The sequence below is a fragment of the Planococcus citri genome, chromosome 1, assembly GCF_950023065.1.
Source record: "Planococcus citri chromosome 1, ihPlaCitr1.1, whole genome shotgun sequence".
NCBI classification, from domain to species: domain Eukaryota; kingdom Metazoa; phylum Arthropoda; class Insecta; order Hemiptera; family Pseudococcidae; genus Planococcus; species Planococcus citri.
Window position 1 is genome coordinate 61,433,574 of NC_088677.1, and position 23,588 is coordinate 61,457,161.

The following is a 23,588-nucleotide window of genomic DNA, read 5'->3' on the forward strand; positions in this document are numbered from 1 at the left end:
TATTTTAAAAACATAATTTTTTCCTAAATAATCGATTTGCGAATTTTTAACTGCTTAGTAGGATCGTTGAAGTGGTCATGGACTGTATTGGCATTGACCTAAGTCGACGCTGAAACTCAAATGCTAAGAGAACCTCCAAAGGGTTAAGAAAGTTGCCTTGAAATTGAATGCGATTTTATTTTCACTCTAAGAAAAAAAAAGAACAGCTCATCTGCATTTTCGTTTGTTTTTTATTCTTCTTCTTCTGGACGGATTGGGAAATTTGGTCTTCGATTCGACCATTTAAACAGCCTGGCTCCAGTTGCTTTCGTTGGGCCATGATTCATGATTCTATTTAGATTCTCAGTACAATGCAGTTTTTGGTGTTTTTTTCACGTGTTGGCTTCATGAGATTCATTGATCATTCCGACGACGGATCACGAACCACTGAAAATTTATCCGAATCATGGATCAAGGATCACTGAGAAATAATCCGTGGCAACCCTGGTCTGGGTATGCATTTTTGTGACAGATCGGTCCAATTCTTGCTAAAAGTGGCGACTATCTATGCAAAAATGTATTGATTTCATCGACGCACCCTATGAAAATGAATCGTGTCAAGTGGTAAATGGTAATAAAAACGAGTTAGTTTTGACTCAGCGACTCTTCCAACTCTTCTCAGTCATTACACGATTACGAGCAGTGCCATTATATGTAGACGAATCATATGCTCGGATCATTCGAGCAGAACTAGTTTACCATCCATATTTCCGGCGGCGCAGCGAATAATTCAACGACGCCGAACTAAATAGGCGGAGTTGTTGGTTATTACACCGTACTCAATGTACTCAAACGCTTTGTTACTGGTACTTAATATGTTAATGGTAAACTTTACAGCATTGTAGGCATTTTTATCGCACCAGATCCTCGAATAACCAAAAGAAATAATCCCATCATTGTATATCCGGACCCAAAGGTAGGATGGAGGGTGGAAAAAAAAGAGCATTCTTTTGGCAATAATTGATTAAAATGATTTACTAGTATAGGTAGTCATCGACCAACTTAAGTAAGTGGCCCACTCCCAGAGAAGAAAAAAAATATCTACGCGAAACGACGTAGAAAATCCATCGAGACGAAATTTCAGCCTGCTGTAGCGAGAAAGCGAAGCCGAACAGGGAAAAAAATGAACACCGCCAAAAATCCTCTTAATGTCGGTGAATAGATTGGTAACGAGGAAACAGTTACACTTTCGAGATGTAATTTCCGATAAATCCCTCCTTGTTTAAATTTTCGCCCTTTCATCGAAGAACGCACAACGCAGCTGAAAAACGAAAGAAAGCTCGTCGAAGCTGTGCAGAATTTCGCTAAAATACAGTTTCCTTATTAATTTTCAATTTTATCCCAAGTATTACAAAACCCGCTTCTCTCTTTTTTTCTTCTTTTCTATAGATTTGCTCCGGATAAAAAAAAAAAAAAACACGCTGGAGTCATTAAAGTCGCCCGAAATGAGTTTCCAATGTACATAAATTTTACAAAACCAAACACTTTATTTTGTTTATTTTTTGGTGGGTTTTTTTATCCATGCTCGGTTTACGATATGGTGGCGTTTTTTTTTACCCCTTCAGACGGGCTATTTGCGAAATTGATGATTTTTTTACTCGCTGGGGGAAGAGGTGAGGGAATTTTTACCGGAGATGGGTATTTCATTTTATATCGTTAAATAGCTTAAATGATTTTACACGAGAGTCGGGAGATGTCTCTCTATAGATAAAGATGCCTTCCTTTGAAGTGATTATAAATTGAAAATACCTTGAAATTTTCCACCGTATGTAATACGACGAAGAAGACGACGACGACGATGTCGAACCATCGCAGCAACTTAACCCTCTTGTATATTTTTTTCTCCTAACCGGGATCATCCCACGAGGGAGGAAATACCGCACACTGTAAGTTGTTCGGATAGCTAAATTAATGGCTATATATTGGAGGGCGATCGTCGAAAAATGCTTCTTTATCGCCGGCTCGTATGCTACACCATGGTGCTGTACGATACGTAAAGATTATAACATCACGTTTAAAAATAACGCATCATTCGCCGGAAACAGATACAATTGAGAAAAATATTTACACAGTATAAAAATCCGGAAAAAGGAAACGGCAAAGAGAAAGTTAGTGTCGTGTTTGTCCGCCATATATAACCAGACTGTAGCTTAGCAATTGTTATAACTATGATTTACTAGCGTTTTCCAATCGCGCTCTGTGTTACCAATGAAAAAGGAAAAACTATCAGAGAAGAGGCAAACAAAGAATTATATTTTCTAAGAACCCGCGAATTACTTCTAGCTGAAAGGTTTTGTATTAAGGTTTTTTTTTTGCTGCTCTCGTTCTGCTTTCTCAGAGCCGCGCGTTCGTTCACATATCCCGCAGCTTGTGACCTTTTCCACCTCACCCATCGTCTGTATACCCCTGGCGCTGCTGGTTGAACTATTTTTTTTTATTCTTCGTTTCTTTGTCGCGTCAAATTGGAAAAAAGTCGTATTAACAAGTCGTTCTTCTCTGTGATACAAAAGAGGGTTGTTTCTGGTTGGCGTGTTGTCGGTGTCGCGTTCGCGATTTTCAAGTCGACATTGTACCAGTACCCTACCCCCCTCGTTTTTTTTCTTTATTGCTTCATTTGGCATCAATATGCTTTCATTTGCGATTATTTCGAGTCAGCTGCGAGATATTCGTGGAGCTGGAAGAAATCGTGTGTGTTTATTGGGAAATAATTAACATATTATGCTGATGTTTTTTACTAACGATTGAATTTTTAAGAAAATTTCGTAGGAGAAGCTCAAGAAAAGAAATTAGATCATCATTTTTATAAAAAAATTGAATTTCTAGTTTTGAAATGAAGATACCTACTTACTGCTAGAAATGTAATTCTTAATTTCTATCCAAGATGAATTCAAACGAAAAATCATGAGTTGATTCGCTGAAAATGCGTTGAAAATGAAGTCTCCTTACTAAGATGATGATGACGATGGATTATTCGTTCGTATGATGGACGTTTTTTTCTTTGGTGAACTTCAATTCGAAGATAAATCCAAGTAACTCTGCTTCTCAGATAACTGTTTATTAGTGCAAAGCTTTTCAAACACTAAGCGACCTTTGCGGAGCTTTTGAAAGCTCAAAACCGGTCACTGATGACGTTCTGTTGGTTTTACGTAAACCAATCAGATCGATAATTTAGTCCTTTGAAGGGATCATTACGAGGAGCTGATCTCTCAAGTTTCGAGTAATAATCGTGGACAGCTGTCCCAAGTAGTTCTAATTTAGCATCGAGCTTATCACGGTGTCTTTCGCCAAAGGTATAATCACCTAATTGAAACAGAAGGACATTTTTCAGTTTTATTTTTGTCATTATTTTCTAAAATGTGAAAAAAAAACACTTTTTTATCGTGGTGATTTGATCGGTGAATTCATTTTTAGCGATGGTTAATTTTTTATAATTTTTGGTTTCAATCGAATTGATCGATTCCTCAAGTTTATGCATCTTTTGTAAGGAAAAAAAATAGTGGACAGTAATATTTTAAAAGAGGTCATCTTGCATTTCTCAAGTTGAGCAAGTATAAAAACTTGCTGAAAAAACGCTTTTGTCAGAAAAATGAATAAATCGAAAATCTAAGTTACTAAGTGAGAATTTATCAAGTCGTAAAATCATATGTCAAAAATCGGATCGAAATATTGGCAAAATTGTGTATTCAGAAAAATCTTTGCAGTGGGTACTGATAATTGAAATTTTTTGCTTTGAAGTGGATGATGTTGCATAGAACTTTCTTTCATTTTGGAAAGAAAGAGTTATTTTACCACTGAAAAGTGTCAGAATATAATGATAAGCATAGAGAGAATCGGAATTTTAATTCATGGCATGAAGAAAAGATTATGCTACGGATTCGTGTTTTTGTTCAGTCAATTCTCTCTGTGCTCATCTTCATATGCCGACATCTCATCCAGTGCTAAAATAATTTTTTTTCTTCGAAAATGCAGAAAAGTTTTACGTAAACATTACTTTCTGCAAAGCAAACTTTCAGTCATTAGTTACCCTTACCACAAATTCGTTTCATGATGGAAAATTTCGCTGTGTGATGAAACAATAACAGAATTGTAGAGCCAAAAAATCCCACCTAACCCTTCTCCCCTCTTTCATATCTACAAAAAATCCATATTCAATATCAAGTTGATCAAAATTTTTGAAATTTCTGTGCTGTATCTACAGAAGGAGTTCTTGCCAATATTTCATTGTTTAACTCGTGTAGGTACATATTCCAGCCAGAATTCTCGAAAGAAAATTTCAAATTGCCATTACTCCGATTTTACCTATACGCAATGTCAAACGAAAAATCAAAAGTTATGGATTTTACTTATGACGTTCCAACGCTAGTTCTAGATTTGTATTTGCTGAAAACGCTTTGAAAAATGAAGTCTCCTTACTAATAAGGGTTATGTTTTTTGCTAATTGATCCCGAAATCGAAATTTTTGAAAAAGTAACACTTTTTGGTAAGAAAATCTTAAAATGAAAAAATCAGCACATTTTGATAGTGAAAACGTAGAATTATGGGCAAAAAAATACGTTTGATCATGAAATCATAAAAATACAAAAATTACATGTTACGTATGCTAAGACTTGAAACACCCATTTACCCAAAGTGCACCATTGCACTTGGAGCAACAACTTTTAATATATCTTTTTTCCAATTTCCACCTCATAAAAATTCCCCTTCTGAGGAGATTTCTTGTCGCAGCAATTCCTCAACATATGCATTAGGTTCTTTGTCGGTTAAAATGATTTTTAAAAAGATCATCTTGCATTTCTCGAGTTGAGCAATAGGTAAATATAAAAACTTCCTGAAAAAATACTTTTGTCAGAAAAGTGAAGCAATCGAAAATCTAGGTCACAAAGTGAGAATTTCTTATCAAGTCATAAAAATCATAATCATGTCAAAAATCGGATCGCAATATTAGCCAAATTAGGTAGGTACGATATCCAGAAAAATCTTTGTGCTGGGATTAACTGATCATTGGAATTTTTTGCTTTGAAGTGAATGATGTTGCATAGAACTTCCGTCATTTTGGGAAAAAAAAGTCATTTTACCACTGAAAGGTGTCAGAATATTGAAGATGGCCCTAGAGAGAATTGGAACTTTTATTCATGGCGTGGAGAAAAGATCCAATCGGTGATGACTTCATGAGTTATTCGAGTAACTTGTGTTTTACGCTACGGATTTTGGTTTTTGTTGATGTCCAATTTTCTCTGTGCTCATTTTCATATCCCAACATTTTCATTCAGCGGTAAAATGATTTTTTTTTTCGAAAATGGAAGAAAGTCTAACATAACATCACTTGCTGCAAAGCAAAGAATTTTCAAACATTAGTTACCTACCACAACCACAAATTTTTTATTAATAGGTAAATAATTTCGCCAATATTTCGAACTGATTTCCGACGTACTCGTAATAATTATGACTTGATGAAAAATCCTCTCTTTACGACCTAGATTTTTGTTTTCATAGAGTTTCTTCCAGCAAGTTTCTAATTTTGCTCAACTTGAGAAAGGCCACATGGCTCTTTTTTAAAAATTTTTATTACTAGTTTTTCTCTTTTTTTTTCTTTTTTTGGTTGGAAAAATAATGGATTTGAGCTTCTTTGAAAATTTCATTTCTCGGGGATGAGCTTTTCAATTTTTCTCATCTCCTCCATTTTTGAATTGCGTCAGAGGAGAAATCCATGAGATGGAATTGATGATGAATGCATTTATTTTTCATAATTAGGCAATTCAAACGTCACATGATGAACGATACCTGTGCTTGTTTTGAAAATGCTTTGAAGAGTAAAAAGTCTCCTTACTGTTGTTGAATTTTTGATTGTAAAAATAAATTTACAAATCTTAATTCTACCGCTCGATCGGTCTTATTAGGGGAATGAGATGGAGGGGGTATTTTTGTTAATATGTACCATGATGAAAAAATATTTTAGAAATGTGTGATTAATTTTTTTCAAGGTTTTGATGCTGTTTTCGCTAAAAATAGAAATCTTTGAAATATCGCAGTTTTTTAATTTGTTGTTCCGTAGATCGAAGGCGATTTTTTTTCAAAATTCCAATTCGTTGTTGTCGTATATTTTTTTTTTCAATTACTAGCCCTAGCGTTTAGCCTAAATTGATTTTTATTAGTTTTGCAGAAGTATTTTTTCCGATTTCGTTCTTTTAGAAATATGATTCTGGTCTACGTGACAATTTGAGAAATTTTGTATTTGAATAAAAGGGAAAGCCTGAGTTTGAATTGCTCTGTTTTGATGAGTTTAGAGAATTTGAACGAACATTCTTTGTCGATTGCCTAGTCATTTTTTTGCCCAGGTATTGCTCTGCAAATATATTTGTAAGACGATAGTTTTTTCGTTTTTAGTTTGGCGGACCACCGAGCAAAGTTTTGATTATACCGCCAGCCTACTTCCGCATAATGTGTCGAGTTCAATACAGAAGGCTTTTACGTTGTGAAACGTGTACAAGGAGCTGGCGCTCTCCGCGGTCGCAGTGAAATGTATAATTCTGAAATAATTACATAAATGGATGAATAAATAAATACTTACTTACATAACCAGTATGACCACCCATTCAGTTTCTTCAAATAAGTTTCTTTGGCTGTTCTTATGTGGACCTTAGAAAGAAAAAATCAAATTGAAAAACTAAATTCAACTGTAACTATTGAGCAATCTCAATGGGGGAAACTTACCAATAGGTAGGGTACAAGTATCCAGTCCCAGTCTTTTCAAAAAATGCTCGAAATCAGTCCCCATTTTGTACATTTCTTCGACCGTTTCTGGTCATCTTGTTGGCCATAGCCATATTGTTCGTGCTCGATTTGCAAAAAAATCGATTTTGTACAATTGGTAGATAATTTGTGCAAGCATTTTAGGGAAGGAGAAAATCCAAAATCTCAAAATAATACACAAGAGAAGAAAGTTTCTCAAATAGATGACTTTATCAGTACATAAAAAAGGTAAATAAATAGTTTGAATCGGGATTTTTCAAAAAATGGATAATTTTTTAACAAAACCGTGAAAGCACAATGCAAACACTGTTTTGCAATCAGCGATTACCTGATGGATCTCCTTTGTTTGGCTATTGAATGTGGGGTTTTCCATCAAGCAGTTAACAAATACAAATAAATGGTGCTTGATGTAAGTAATACCCTCAGGAAACTCCTTTTATTTTTATGTCTAGCGATATTCTCCAATAATTTGTTGACGAGGATACCAACAAAGTACTTCAGGTGGGTCCCTCCCCTATAATATGAAGAATAGTTGTTATTGTTAGTATTATTACCTATTTTTTTTAAAAAAATAACCTTCGTTGTGGCGATATTATTGACGAACAACATGTGCTGATTAGCATCAGCCACCATCACAGCAACTTCCAAGTTTTCACTTTTTTGTGATGGATGGTTCGGCGCGCGGCGGTTGGAACACCGAATTTTCGTTTTGGGATTCAAAGTACATACAACGAGATGTACTCTCTGAACAATGAGCCTAATAATAAATTATGTATTTGGACTATTTGTCAATGCATATTTTTAAGCTTATTTTCAAAACAATTCTAAAGTTTTTTTTCTCCACCAAAAAAAATGGCAGGCGTAAAAATTGAACAGCGGTAACATTGACAGTTTTGTATTGGAGAAAAAAAAATTACTTACCGGAATTAGTTTACCATTCAGTTCCTGCGAGGTTAAAGCGCTTTCCTTGACGACATGAGCGATATTACATCAAACATCATTGTCCAAAAATGTCACGCCTCCGAAACGTATGAAATCTGAATGATAACTTATTTTTGTGAAGTTATTTGTAAATAGCTTCATGGAAAGATCCTCAGTATGAGACATGTTTTGGGTTCAGCTCTCCTGGACATAAGTGAAATCACATCATTGTCCAAAAATGTCAAGCCTCCAAAACGTTTGAAATCTGCAGGATGATATTTTACTACAAATTGGTCTTGTTTTCCATCGTTAGCATGTAAATCAATCAAGAGAAGTGTTAAATTATGCCATGCCAATGATCTGATAAGTCTACTTCATACCACAGTTTTCAAATAAATTCACTGTCAGGTGAGAATGGTGAAATGAAAATGTCCTTGGTCAAGATTTTGAAACTATACACTTCGTTAAAATTAACAAAACCTTCTTGATGAGGGAGTGTCCGGGGAGTAGTAGTACAAAACTTCAGTTTTGGATACCAGGGAGTACGGTACGACTATAAGAAAAAAGTTTATGTAAAAGTGTGACCTCACTTCAAAGTTGAAAGGGCAAAATGCGTTTTTAAAATTCAAGAGCCAAAATCCCATTTTGACTATGGGGGTCGGTTGTACTTTGAAAAATGAACAAAATTACCCATCATGACTTTTTGCCTAACTCGCAAATTGACGGAGCTCCAAATGATTTTCAATTTTTAAAAAATCGCGATGAAGAAAATGAATGCGGAAATGAATAACGTCGAAAAATGAACAAATTTTGTTATGATCATTTTTTTTCTTACTATAAAATTTAATCAAGTAGGTATTTGAAGCTCGAAAATTGTAAATTTAATGAAATTTTTAGAAAATCGAAAATTGTTCAGCTTCAAAAATTTTTCAAATTTTAGAGTATAAGACAAAAAATGATCATAACGAAATTTGTTCATTTTTTGACGTAGTAGGTAATCGTTTCTGCGTTCCTTTTTTTGCATCGCGATTTTTGAAATTGAAAACCATTTATATAGAGCCCCTTCAATTCGCAGTTCAGGCAAAAAGTCAACCGACCCTCATGGTCAAAATTGGATTTTGGCTCTCAGATCTAGAAAACGTACTCGTATTTTGCCCCTTCAATTTTCAAAATAGGCGACTTGTTCATCTTACTTTTTTTTTTACTCGTACCTGGTTTATACTTATCCAAATCTGAAGTTTGTACCACCGCTCTCTCGGACACCATGAATGAAAATTTTGCAAAAAAATTTCGTCCATGGTACGTACATATTTGTAGTTATAACTGAATTTTTAAGACTTGGGGTACAAGTATAAACAGAAATCAAGAGTCCTGTTATAAAAATGTTTGAAAATTATTTAAAATTCATTTAAATCTAATGAAACAAAGAAACGTATTGGCTCAGTAGCAAAAAAAAATAAGAAGCAAAAATCATCCTGCAATCAAGGATTGACTTTTCACCTCCATGAGCCTTCTTTTTGTGGTGAAACTATGTTCACTGTTCAGTGATGAAATCTCCCTCCTCAAAAGCCCACATTTTGGTATAATTGGATTTTCTGAACGTTTTTTGTGAGGTCATTTTAGAGTTTGCGCCAAATGGTAATCAAAAATAGGGGTAAAGTCATTAAAAAATACACACTTTTAGTGAGAGAAAAGTGATGATTTTTTCCTTGTAAAAAAATGACAATTTGTGCACAAAAGTTGGCGAGTATTTTCGCCTGAAATAAAAACATACGTAGGTACAGGTAGGTAATAGGTATGCTTACGTTTACATTTTAGAGGGCAAAAAATCGCAATTCATAAGAATTTCTGATCTCACATTTACCTACTTTGTGAGATACCCTATTAGTGGACTCATTTGTTAATTTTGTATTCGAGTACACTGTAAAATAATGTTACTTGCATTACATAAACTTTCGCTACCTATTCCACTCAACATCCAAATGAAGTTATTGGCAAGCAATTTTATTTACGTAGACATTTTTCTACTTCAGCTAATTAACCCACTCACCAACAGCGATCATTTCCTTCGCTCAGCATCCTACCTTACCATCTTCCTACTCGACGGTCATTTCGCTAAAAAATCTACCTCCTTTACCCCTCCCTTCGACACCATCAAACTACACAAACCGTCGAATGATTACTCAAAGCTACAAAACTGGGCAAACTAGTAACATCAAAAGAGGTCACAAAGGAGTGAAAAAAGTGGCATGCTAAAAAATACAGCAAGAAGAAAAAGAACAGTAAGAATTAAGATAACCTTCCCTGTCTACCTATACACATCAAAAGCAGCGGGAAAAAAAATTATAATTTGCTCCACTTTTCAACATTTAAATTCTACCATCCGTGCATTACGTTTAAAAGAATAAAATGCAAATATTTTGCAACACAAAAGAATCGAGGAAAAAGAAGAAAAACGCAAAAAGAGAAAAACTTGTTATTACGGTAAACTGTTCTTAATTATAAAGTATTATTACTCGCAGAAAAATACGTTTTAATCGCCAGAAAGGTAAAGCGCAAAGAAACAGTAAGGGCAAAAAAAATCCTCAGATACCGTTTAAGTTTTTAATTATTGTACCGAGAGGATCGTAAAAATATTCTCATCAATTAGAAAATTTAATTCGTTACGATGTGACCAGAATAGTGGAAAATGATGAAACTGTAGTATAGAAAAAAATTCCAACTTCAAAAAAACTCCCTCCCCCTCCCCCCTGTTTTCTCGACTCTTCCTCCATCTGTACGAAAAAACACACGGAAGCGTCGTAAAATACTTGGATGTGCGCGTACCTACCTACTCGCGTAGGTACCTAGTTGGCATCTTTGAAAATTTTTATTATTCTTTGGCTAATTGTATAGCTTTTAATTTAGTTTAATTAAAACGACAACAGGTTAAAATGCTGCTCGACTCGCTATATCTCGCCATAAATATATCCGAAAGATGTAACTTACCCATTTAATATACAATCCTAGCATCAGTATCGTACCATTTATTACTTTTAAGTTGCCTTGTCCCGTTGTTGTAAAAACGAAAAAAAAAAGAGAGAGAGAGAACAAGGAACAAGTAATTGTAGCATTCCTCGTTTAATAATTTTTGCAACGATGGCAAATCCATTAAAAGTAAATCTCGCCGGTACCTCGCGGATGTCACCAAGATACTTGAAAAAAAAACAACCATATAGGTAACTAGGTAGCTTACCTACTTGTGTAAATACAATTTATAAGTATAAAAAACTCGTTAAATAACTTCCTCATGGTATAAGATTGCAAACGCTAATGATCTCGTATGTTACACACGACCCGAGCCATATTGCTCTACTCGTAAGCAAGGTACAAGGTACGAGTAAAAGGACCTACCTATATCTCTTTCTGTATCCTTCTCTTCTTCCTTCTGAACTGATATACGAGTTTGAAACGTGAATCATTTTCGTACGATAATTGCAACGAGTTTCTTGGTTTTTACTCCGGCAAATATAACACCTCGTTGGCAATGCTCTATCTATTTTCTGTACCTATTGCGTTTCCATCGGGGAAAGGTGAAGCTGAGGGTGAATTTCTTCCAAGTTATCGAGATGAGGTACGTAGGTACATGTGGCGTAAACAGTTAATGAAGTTGTTGCACGAGTCGCCCTGTGCAACCATAAAAAGCCCAATACCGAATACTGGACCCTAGTTCAAAGTTCTTCTAGCATGCTATCATTTTTGATAGTCTACTTTGACCTGTGTAGTAGCGTTCTCGCTGCGGCATTTTCTCGGGATTTATGACCACACGAGTTGCTCATTCATCGGTGTTGTTTTTCGACGAGTTTTGGTTCGAGTTTTGAAATTTCGGCATCTGGTATTTTCAATTCGTCGAGAATTTTATTTGGGAATTTTTCAAATGAACGTTGAGTATTTAAGAAGGGTAGGGAGATACTCGGGTAGAAAATATAGGATGTGATCATGTCTGAATAGATTCAATCCTTAAAATTCTGATCGGAGTAAATTTAATGTGAGATCTGACAGAATCAAATATTACTGAATCAATGGAATGTGTATGTCGGGATCTGATCATGATCCCATCAAACAGTCCCTAATTAAATCCAATCACAGACTTAACCTGAATCAGAAAATTCAACGATGATGAGGGAAAATCCAAATCGCAAAAAATCATCAGTAGTTTTCAAAAATATCCCAGCGTCATCAAAACGATCTGTTGTTTTGCTTCTTCTGCATATACGTAAAAATAAATATTTTCACTTGCTTACTCAAAACATGATCGCAAAAATTTTGTAAGTGAACGTCGGTCGTAGAAATAGGTTAGTTTATTGAAAACTTTCAGTGAGTGCTTGAGTGTTGAAAAGAAAACCGTCTGGAATTCAATTTTATTCAATATAGTGATTCACTGAGAGTTGCAGCTTTTATCGTTCAGAAATTATTCCAGTTCAAAGTTGTAAAATTAATTAGTCCTGCAGAGTAAAAATCAAACTTTGAATTTAAAATTATCGACAATTTTCAAGGAGCACGACGCAAGTATTTTTTAGTTTCAAGTGGTAAAGTGCCTATTCGGCATTTTTTATCCTTCACTTTAGTTTTTTTTCTGTCTCTACCTTTTACGACAAAATGAAAGTTCAAAGTTGAAAAAAGTGGGCGATCCGCGTGATGAAGCATCCTTGAGGTAGGCAAGCATACTTTTCAGTTTTTATTTTGCACACTTTCTTCAACTTCAAACTTCAATCACTTTTGAACTCTGTAAAAGCTAAAGTTTCGAGAAAAAAAACAAAATTGAAGAGAATATCTAAACTGCAGAATATTTGGTTTTTTAGCGGAACGCTGAGGTGCTCAATTCTTATTCCAAATAGTTTGAGAATAGTTTGAGCATAGTTTGAGCAATCTTAAATTCAAAGCTGACCTGTGCAAAATCTATAAATGAAAATATATGTGCTTGATACAACAGTTCATATCTACTACGTGGGAAATCGTATCGATGAAAAAATTTTTTTGTCTTTAATTTTGATCCTGATAAATTTCTATGTAAAAGATCGCAGACGAATGATTGATGTTTAATGAATTTAATTTTTTCATATAAGGAAGTTGTTTCTCTTGTATCTGTTTAATACAGGTATTGATTGATGGCAGTTGTCCGGATTTTTTAAAAAGTTCTGAAAGTTGCACTGCAGGCTCGGAGAAAGTTCAATAATTGACATTGTATTATATTTTTAATAAGGCTTTGAAGAGACTACTTTTCACAGCTAAATAAAAAATTTTCAAAAATTCACATGATCAGTTAGATTACGAGCATAAAAAAGCTCCAAGCATTCAGGCATTATAGAGCAAAAATTTAAGAAATGTTTGCAGTCATCTATTTATTACAAAAATAAAAATACAGTTAATTTATTTGTATCGATTATCTAACGGCAAAGTACTCGTATGAAACAATTTCAAAAAATTATTTTGCATTTATTGGGATTGTGGTTACCTAGTAGTTAACATGAGCTTCTCTTCGTTACTGATAGGACAGAAATAATGAAATTGGTACTCTTAGTTGGTTTCATTTTCTGTTCAATGTATTCCCGGTAAACACACCGAACGCGAATCGCCGGCGGAAATCGCGGTCGCGAAAATCGCGTTCGATTCGCCGGCGAATAGAAGGCAGAAATCGCAGTGAAAAAAATGAAAAATCTCGTTGCAAAAATCGTAGGCGTATCGCGGGCGAATAGACGGCGGAAATCGCAGTGAAAAAAATGAAAAAACTCGTTGCGAAAATCGTAGGCGTATCGCCGGCGGATTCAGCGGTGATATTTTCAACGCGATACTCGCGTTCTATCCGCCGGCGAATCGAACGCGACAATCGCGCTGAAAAAATTTGAAAAAAACACTGCTGAATCCGCCGGCGATACGCCTACGAATTTCGCAACGATCTTTTTCATTTTTTTCAGCGCGATTTCCGCGGTCTATTCGTCGGCGATTAGAAGGCGAATTTAGTAGAGTTCTTTTACAATATTTTTCATGCGATTTTCGCATTTGTTTCGCGTTCAATCGAGTGAGCATTCAGATGTTCTTACGCAAGCATGCAATAACGAGCAGAATGTTGTGTTTTTTTTTATCTTTTCGTTCGTGTTTATTTCAAATTGGTTTTCTGGTGTTGAATTTTGATTAATTTTTTTGGAGTGATAACGAACAATTTTTTTTCGTGGTGTGCACATAGAATAAATTTTTCGGCGATGAGTCAGATTGGAATTTTTTTTTGATTATTTCCAATGAATTTTTTTTTAGCAATTTTTGACACTTTTTTGTGATTTTTAAAATAAATTTTTCACTGTATTGATTCAAATTTAATTTTTTTATTCAGCTTGGAATTTTTCATGGTGATTTTGAACTGTTTTTTAGTGATGAATTCTGATAAATTTTTGATGATTTCAAATGGATTTTGTATGGTGACTTAGAATAATTATTCTAAATCTCCATAATTCAATTTTTGTGTTTTTGGTTATTTTAATAAATTACAATTGATGTTGTTGCATTCTTGTGTGAAGTGATTTACCCAAGTATAGGTACTTCATCGTTTTTTCTTTTGTTATTTCCTAGTTTGTCTTCCTACATCAGAATCAGAAAGCATTCTTCACTTAATTTACTCGTTATTTATTTTGTTTTCTTGATTTTTAATTATGTAAACAAGTAAATTACTCGTAAAATTAATTGAAGAATACGTTCTGATTCTAATGTGGGAGAAGAAACTAGGAAAAAACCAAAGCAAAACATCATTGCGATTATCGCCTTCGAATCGCCTTCGAATCGCGTTCTGATATCGCTGCGATTTCCGCCGACGAATCGCCTTCGAATCGCGTTCTATTTCAACAGCGATATCGCTGCGATTCCCGCCGGCGTATCGCCTTCGGATTCCGCTGCGGAAAAAGCGGACATTTTCGCCGGCGATTCGAACGCGATTCCCGCCGGCGATACGCCGGCTGCCAATACGATGATCGCCTTCTATTCGCTGGCGTATCGCGTACTATGTGTTTACCGGGTTTGTAATGAAAGCACTCGATAGACATACGCGTGTAAGATAGAAACTTCTCTCCATAGGATTTTAATTGTGGAAATAAAAGATGATATTTCTTTTTCTGTTGCTCTATTCGTTTATTCATTTCATGTGCGTTTGGTGCTCCTCAAAGTTATTAAATTTTCAGCAGCGGCGAGCAAAATCGGGTTCACAGGGACAAAGAAAGTGATTCCGCCGTAACGATCAAGTATTAAATTTTCAAAATTTATTCAAAAATCATCGTCATCGACATCCCACGCCAGTTGATAAATCGTTTAAAAATTTAAAAAGGAAAGAAAGAGTTTTTAAAACTTAATACTCAAGTGCTTTTGAGTAATGTAACAAAAGTTATAATTTTTGCTTTGAAAGTTGAAAAATTCTTTAGAAAAAAAATACTTACTTCACTAAAAATATAAGAAATATTTTCCCAGCAGTTGTTCTTCTGATTTTTTGTTTTTGTTTTATTCAAGTGGGTGGGCCTCCTCCCACCATCAACATACTCTATGGTTTTTATAAACGGATGGAGAAAATTGATGATTAAGTCTATGCAAATGTCCGTGCAAGAATGTTGTACTTATTCTGTTGTAAATTTACCTATGTTACCCAATACCCAAAAACGAAAATTTCATCAGATCAAAGTTTAAATCAGATTAGATCTATTCAGACCTGATTGGATCCATTAGAGTCTGTAGAGACGCGATTATGATCAGATCTCTTTGATCAGATTAGATCAGATCGGTACAAAGAAATATGACAAACATGTACAAAATGATTGAGATTTTCAAATTTCAAACATAATTCAATCAACGCAATTCTTTTCACCTTTGGGAAAACATTATTATCATCTTTCAAACTTCAAGTTTCAGTCGAAAAAAAAATCAAGTTTCTAAAAATACCTCATGAATGGATTGCTATGTTGCGGAGAACGTCAAAACTTGAAACTTTGTAGTTATCGGCTACCAATAACTAATAACGTAATAAGCAATAATCAAAAAGCAGAAACCCTCTTGCAATCAACCAATAGCTGATGTTTCGTTTGAATAACGACCATGTGTTGTAGATTTCGGGGTTGTTTTTTTTTTTTATCTAGGACTTCGATATTTTTGTTGCTCTTGCTCATTTTTAAAAAAGGAATCTATTTTGACATCTCCAGTTATATTAACGAGGACTTGAATGTATTGAATGACTTGAATTTTTTAAAAGAAGTCAGCAAATTCTTGAAATTATGCCAAACTTTCAGAAATGATTTTCTATAACGTTTTGTCATACCTTCGAAAACTTGAAAAAAAAAAACAATTTCCAATATTCAGAATATAGATAAATACTTACCTATTTATTTGATTTTACAATGGATACTTTATCTGAATTTTAAGAACATGGAAAAAATTGCGATCAATTAACGTTATGCATAATCTTGTACCTACCAACTGTCTGTTATAGGTAGACAATGAAAAAAAAATTCTGACGTTTTGAGTAACATTGAAGTAGATCTTTTAATCTTAAGTCTTATCTTCAAAAACTTGAAAAAAAAATAATGGATCAAAACTACACGTGACTTTCTGACATGTTATCATACTTCTGAAAACAGGGGGAGGGGTTTATCCTGTAGAGTCCGTACCAGTAAAATTTTATCATCAAGTTTGAAAACTTTGAAACAAAAAACACACCCATGATTTAATTGCAGAGAAAATTTGACTTCCATTTTTTTTAGGTAATTACCTACGTAATATGCTCTCATTGAAATTATGTCGAGATGTGAAAAAAAAAATGGAGTCAAGCGAAGAAAGTTGTTTAAAAAAGAGTTCGTTTTTAAGTACTTATTTCAGAAAAATTCACCAACACAAAAAGTTAAGAGTACAGTTTTTTGGAAAAAGCTATTTATTCGCCAACACCCAACCCTATTCCATGACACATTATGTGGAATGAACTTTATTCACTGAAAATAGGTAGTCGAAGGTTCAAATACTCTGGTTTGTGTGTACATATGATTGAGTTCCAGTATTTGATCTTTTTTTTCTATTGGGAGAAGTTTACTAAAGTTACAACAATGTATGAGATAGCAACAAAAGTAAAATATATCATAAGTTTGAAAAAAAAAATTCAAGTGTTCTATGTAGTATGTATACCTTTGGTGTTTTCCTTATTCGAATTCGATTTGAAATTGTTAGATGAGGCAAGTGCCCAATTATGCATTTGAATCAGGAGAATTAGATTTTGAAAACTTCAGCTGAATTGATTTTTTTTTCTAACCACTTCAAGAGATGATAATAGTTGAAGAAAACAAGAAAAAACATTTGATGGAAGAATTAACAGAGCTGTAGGTAGAAGTTACTCTAATACTTATTCATTACACCTGTAATCCTAATTCCATGCAAAAACATACATTATCTTGGAAACACGAGCACAAAATCCATTAAGTTAATTTGTAATAGATCCATAATTATAATATTCGAATGCCAGTAAGAGTGTACATGAATTATTGTGCAATGCACGTGCAGGCATGCAAAAAAATTTGGTCGGTAATAACTTTTTTATTACCTTGTTTCATTCGTGTTGTATTTTTTGAACCGCAGGTGGACAGAAAAACATCCCCGGTGGAATGCCCGGCGGTCCTAAATTCCTATCTAGAGGGCAGACGTTTCGCGTTGTCCTGGGAGATACACTGGTATTACCTTGCGAAGTGGAAAATTTAAGTAAGTACCTACTTATAGTAAAGTTATTTTTTATGCCTCTTCTCACTGCTTGAGAACTACGGTTTTAACGAAATGATCTGGTCTTTTTTAAAAAAAGACACACAATCTTCAATTTTCGAGTCGACATATTTCAATTTTTTGAACGAAAAGCTTGATTTTTCCCCTATAAAAAATCTTTATCCTATACTATTTTATGTACTGCAAAATGATCATCAATTCGTACCTGAATTTTTCAGCACTATAATAACAATACGTTTATCAACTTCTACACCTGTACCTATTTTTGCACGGAACTGGAACTGACAAACACAAAATGTGCTGGAGGGGTAAAAAAAAAAAAAATAGTTGAACAAAGTACTCGAAGCGTTAAATAAACGTTAAATAATAAATATTGACGTTGGAACGAGCCAAAAGCATTGTTTACCGAATCGATTTTTTATTCGTTGGTATGCGCGTATTAAAAAATTTAAGATCTGTTTCGTGCTTATTTTTTTTTTACGCCGATTAATTTTCGACTCGGAAGATAAAAAGACAATACATGTACGATCCTAGAGGACAGGGACACACATCGAAGAAGCGAATCTTTACGACGTCTAAAACAAATCGCGTCTCGTACCGGCCGTGAAAAATTTCCTCGTAAAAAGCATAGCAGTTATGAGAAAATCGTCCGAATAACATGATTGAGAACTCAATCGCTGCGACGATGGCGACGATAAACAAAAACATTGCCAAATAAAAATCTCCGTATTGCTACCATGTCCACCGTGCAAACGATTCGTTTACAATACAGTAAAAATATTTTACGCGCTCGTTGCGAAAACAAATTTTCTCCTAAGGTCGTCTCTTCTTATATAAGGCCTATCCATATATACGTAAGAATAACAAGAAGCCCTTTTTTTTCTATGTACACACATCTATATCCCTGTATCTGATACAAAATATCTATACCTATATGGCCTACTATAGAGGAAAAAAAAACAAAAACAATAGGTAGGCTACCTATTACAACTCTGCACCACCCTGCAATTCCTACCTAGTTGTATATTTTTTTTCCTCTACTACGTTTTCTCTCTCTCTCTCTATTTTTCGACGTTAAATTCAACTTTACGTATACTTTACTGTATGGTATTCGGCCTTTTGATGAATTCATAGGCCGCTTAATGATGCAGTTTTATTAGCTTCGCATGTTTTATGTATTTACCTGGGCGCGTATATTGTATACCTGGTTTCATTGTTTCATAGTATACATATACTACACCTGATGTGGACCCTTTTTGTGGGTATATTTTTCTTTCTTTTTTTTCCAAGTTGGTATACGTTACGTAGTAGTATGTATTCCGAATAATATTATATTAAATGATCAAACGATACCGATAAGGCGTCCATGATTAACGACACGTCAACAATTTTTACCAACTTTTATTATAATTTTTTTTCATCAGTCGCGACGTAATTACGTCGTTAATTTATGAACTCGATGAGTGAAACGAAATACTGATGAGGGATTTTTTTATTCGTCCTACGATTTTGTAGCCTACGTACCATTTTTAGAATTTTTCTAATGTAATCTTTCATCTATGTACTCGTAGCTGTGATGAAGCCAATCAGCGATCGATATGTTTTATTGAGACTATAAATTTAAGGTTGAATTGAACGTGTTTAAATGCTTTATGAACGTACATGTTTCATGTGTTGCGTTGTTCGCTAATACAGATTCATTTTTAATTTTTTATCATCATTGAGCAATCATTATTTTTGAATTTCAAAAGTCAATTTTTTGAATCCAATTCTGTTGGAGTGCTGAAAAAAATCAAACATTTTTCACTCAATCGTGAAATAAGATGAAAAATAGGAAATGCTTACAGCGCAGCGCGGTATTTTTCAAAAGACAAAATTTGAAACGACTGAAATTTTTTTTAATGCAACCATTGGCAAAAAAACAAAAACCCTCTTGCAATCAGTGATGAGTTGTAAAACATTGAATAGATTGAATGGGCGCTTCTTGTGATCCAATTACACTAACAACTCTTCTTCTTCTGGGTCCAATGTGGCAATATCGACAAATACAGTCATCTCATAACAATTAGGATCGATTAAAATATGCAAAATACTTGTAATTAGAAAAAAATGTCATTGACTGAGATGTTTCATTTCTCTCAAATTATACAATACGAATTTAGATAGGGTAAACAAAATACTTACTAAGGGTCGAATAATTATCAAGTATTATTTTAAGCATTCAAATCCGATCTTGCTGATTTTGTATTAGGATCCATAATGGGGAGGGGGGGTTTCGCGTATGAAAATGATACTCAAATATAGAAATAGTACTCAAAACTGTGGCCACGATTCACCAATGAGGAAGGTGTCAAATGAATGTTGCCACATTTGATGGTGAAAAAATTAGTTTCATAACTCAAGATTAAAAAACGTATGAAAGCATGGATTGAAAATTTTTGAAAATGCATAAAAATAGCGCTTTTTGTGTAGAACAACATATCAAAAAATTGCGAATTTTCGAGGAAATAATGTTTAAAGATGGTGACTATTTAAGTATAAAATTGTTGTAAAAAATTTACAAATTTTTTTTTTTGTAATTTCGAAATACCTATTTTATTATTTTTTTGATAGGTATTAAGATGAATAAAATTTCTTTTGTGCCTGAATAGAGAACAAATTTATTAAAAAATGCACTTATCACCCAAAAATGTTGAAAAAATTCATTAAAAATTTCATCCTTGCTTATCTTTACAAGACAAAATTATGAAATGTTGAATGTATACATTTTTGCTGATATTTTGAAAAATGTTTGACTAAATTTTGAAATTTTGACGAGTGGTTAGGTATTTATTATTCGAATATTTGATAAAAAGTAATCGAAGATGAATTTTTCATAATTTTGCCAACATTTTCAGTTGATTATAGCGTTAGATTTTTAAAAAAATATTACGAGTGTAATTATGCCAAAATATGTTCAAAAAATGAATTTTTTGCACATTTGTTCTCTATCTATTTAGGCAGGACGAAAATTTTTTTCGTCTTTTCTGTCACAAAATTACAGGGCTTCGATCCTCATATTGGTGCTGATATACAATATTTTCGATAGAAGTATGTCCACAGCTTAGGTCGATTGATGTAGTGTTGAGCAAAATGAGGAGAAAAATTCGAGGCGTCTTTGTCAGCAGAAAGAGTGCGTTCAAAATAAGAGAATGAAATTTCAAATTCGTTCTCATCCATCTCATATTGGGGCGTTTTCAACGTTTTATAAATTGCGGCAGTTTTAGTACATCATCTGTTTCAAATTTTCTACAGCAATGTTGTGCTTATTCGCTATCTTTAAATCTGTTTTCTCAAAAATACCTATCAAATAACAGCATCACAAGTTTTTGATATGTTTTTCTACATGGAAATGGCAATGGCTATTTTTGAGAACTTTTCCTGAATTTTCAATCTATGCTTTTCTTCCATTTTAATCGCAAGTTTCCTAACTGATTTTTTTACATCATCAAAAATTGCAACACATTCGGAATAAAATGGAAAAAAAGTTTGAACCATGAAGCTATATCGCTATAGAAGTACAAACGGACATTTGAATTTTTATTCGGCAGCCATTTTAAAAATTTTCATTTGCCTCTCCTGCCATCCAGATTTTCAGTATCATCACAACATGAACAATGTAGTGAAAAAGTATCAATAATTCCCTTTTCATAATAATACCTTTCTATTTTAAACTCATCTTTTTAAATTAGCTGATGGAAAAAGAAGAAATGATAACAACTTTTCTTGTCCACGTTACTGGCTCTTGTGAATGATGACCAACTTTACTGAAATCGTGAAAGTTCAGAGTGTCTACTGGCAAGAAAAAGGCGAGAAAGTTGGAAAAAGGCGAAAAATTCGCATGGGTGGCAAGAAAGTTAGAAAATAGTATAGAAATTCCTTTGAGAAGCAAGAAAATTTACAAGAATTTACATCAAAAATTTCTGAAAAATTGAAATCATTCCACCAAAATTTCCAGTTTTTATTTTGTTAAAATTGATGTTGTGCTACTTTTCAAATTGAAAATTTTCCAAAAATTTTGCCCACGCTTCGCTCGGGCCATTCAAGATGCTATTTTCAAAAATTTTAGGCATTCAAAAATTAAATAGCAAATTTTTGATTTACAGGTAATACGCAAACCATTTGAAATGTGCAATTTTTTCATTTTCTGAATAGAACGACTAACTTTTCAAAATTTTTGATATTATTGTGCTCCGATGAAAATGTAAAATAAAGCATACATAATGGTCGTTTTTTCGTTTTTTCACACAAATTTTTTCTACAAATTTTCGCTCGAGCAATAATTTTACCTTCATTTCAATGAAATGTAAAATGATCATTCATTGTGAAGGGTTTTCTGAAAACAACCTAAAATGTCGATTTTACGTGTCTAAAATTCCGATTTTGCTCTCCCCTCAATCACAAATGAAAATATAAGCTCTTTCATGGTTTGATCCTGTAATTGTACATGTCACTGGTATTTAGCACGTTAAAATTTTGATTTTTGTCGGAAAAATAACAATTTTTTGTTGGAAAAATGACATCATACTCTCCCTCCCCCAAATAACATGACTTTGATCCGCATTCGAGTTTACTTTTTATATTTTTGTTGCTGTTATCATCATAGAATTGAATTCAATTCAGTAGACTTGCCTCAACGATTGTTTTCATTACGTTTTTTTTCCATTTGAGAAATTAATTCGTTTCTCTGCTTTGAAGAATAATTTGTTGAGAAATTTTGTTGGGGGGGGGGGGGTTGAATGGGTTAGCGAAGATTATCTATGCGTAAATATGAAGAGGGGTAAGAAATTTAATTTTTGGAAGCAAGAAAAAGCAAGAAAAAGGCGAGAAATTCGCTTTTTTGATTTTAGTAGACACTCTGAAGTTGCAAGATGAATGCAACCATGACAACACCACTTTGAAAACTAAATTGCTCTACTGCTTGCTTGATAATTGAAAGAGATCGCCACTATTTACGTAGATCTGAAATATCCCCTTCTTATCTTTCAGAAAAGTATACTTGGATGGATACACCCCTTATGGAAAAAATGTCTAGAAAACTACATGGACTACTTACTAAAGAGTCATCTTACGTTCAAATTGTGGTTTTCACATTTTCAACATTCGAGGTCGTGGTGTCCAATTTACTCTTCTTCCTCGAAACATATTTTTTTGAAAAAATCAATTCGCCGATTTTGTGAAAAATACCTTGACCTTTTTTTTTGCATTTCTACAACACTTTCGACATGATCATTTAGGGTGGTTCTTATTTTCGAAGTTGGTATTTTCCTCCCTCCCAACCCTCAAAGTGGTGACCTCTGGTGAGAAAATAATTCCTTATTTTGTTATTTTTTCCATTTTCAAAAAACTCGGGCTGCCGTGTGGTCTCCTAAATTTTCAAAAATTTTATAAAATACAAATTCTCTGTAAAATGTCAAAATTTTAAGTTCTATTATCTTTTAAAAAGTCTTATTTGAGTAAAATAAACTCTCTGGACGATTCTAGCCCCCTCTATAAAAAACCAAGCTAACCCCCCCCCTAAAATATATGAAATTCAAGCTTCAAAGTAAAATACGAAGTTTAGCTATTCTAGGGACCGACTTGGTTTTCTAGGGAGTGGGTTAATATCCTCATGAGAGTTCATTTTACTCGAAAAAGACTTTTTAAAAGCGTTGGAACTTGAAAAATTTTGCTTTGAAGTTGAATTTTTAAAAAATTTTGAAAATTGAGAGGCCCGCTCCAGCTTGAATTTTTTAAAAATTGAAAAAAATTGAAAATAGGGAATTATTTTCTCACCAGAAGTCACCACTCTGAGGGTTGGGAGCAGAAGAAATCGCGATTTTTTTTTAATGTACCTAATTGTAAGTATTAAGGACCAACCCTAATGATCATTGAAATATTTTTAAAATTCTTCTTCGGTGAATCCCATGATTGTTGAGTTACTTGGCTACATCGAAAGGTCAAAAGCTAGCATGGAGGTGAAGAATTCAGAGATAGCCATTAAGCTTGATCCAGTGAAAAATAAGAAGTGGGTGTTTCTATCTTGTGCTTTCAATATTCGGAAGAAGCTCTGCAAAATTTCTAAAATCTCA

At 33.8% G+C, this 23,588-nt stretch overlaps 1 protein-coding gene across 4 annotated transcripts in view; it reads left to right on the forward strand.

The window, feature by feature from the left end:
- The window catches only part of LOC135833205 (neural cell adhesion molecule 1-like), a 623,372-nt gene that overhangs the window by 327,416 nt on the left and 272,368 nt on the right, over positions 1 to 23,588 (forward strand). For all 4 annotated transcript variants that reach the window (XM_065346892.1, XM_065346891.1, XM_065346894.1 and 1 more), the window contains one exon: positions 17,341 to 17,460. In XM_065346892.1, the coding sequence (XP_065202964.1) occupies positions 17,341 to 17,460 (120 nt within the window). The remainder of the gene's footprint in view (positions 1 to 17,340; positions 17,461 to 23,588) is intronic.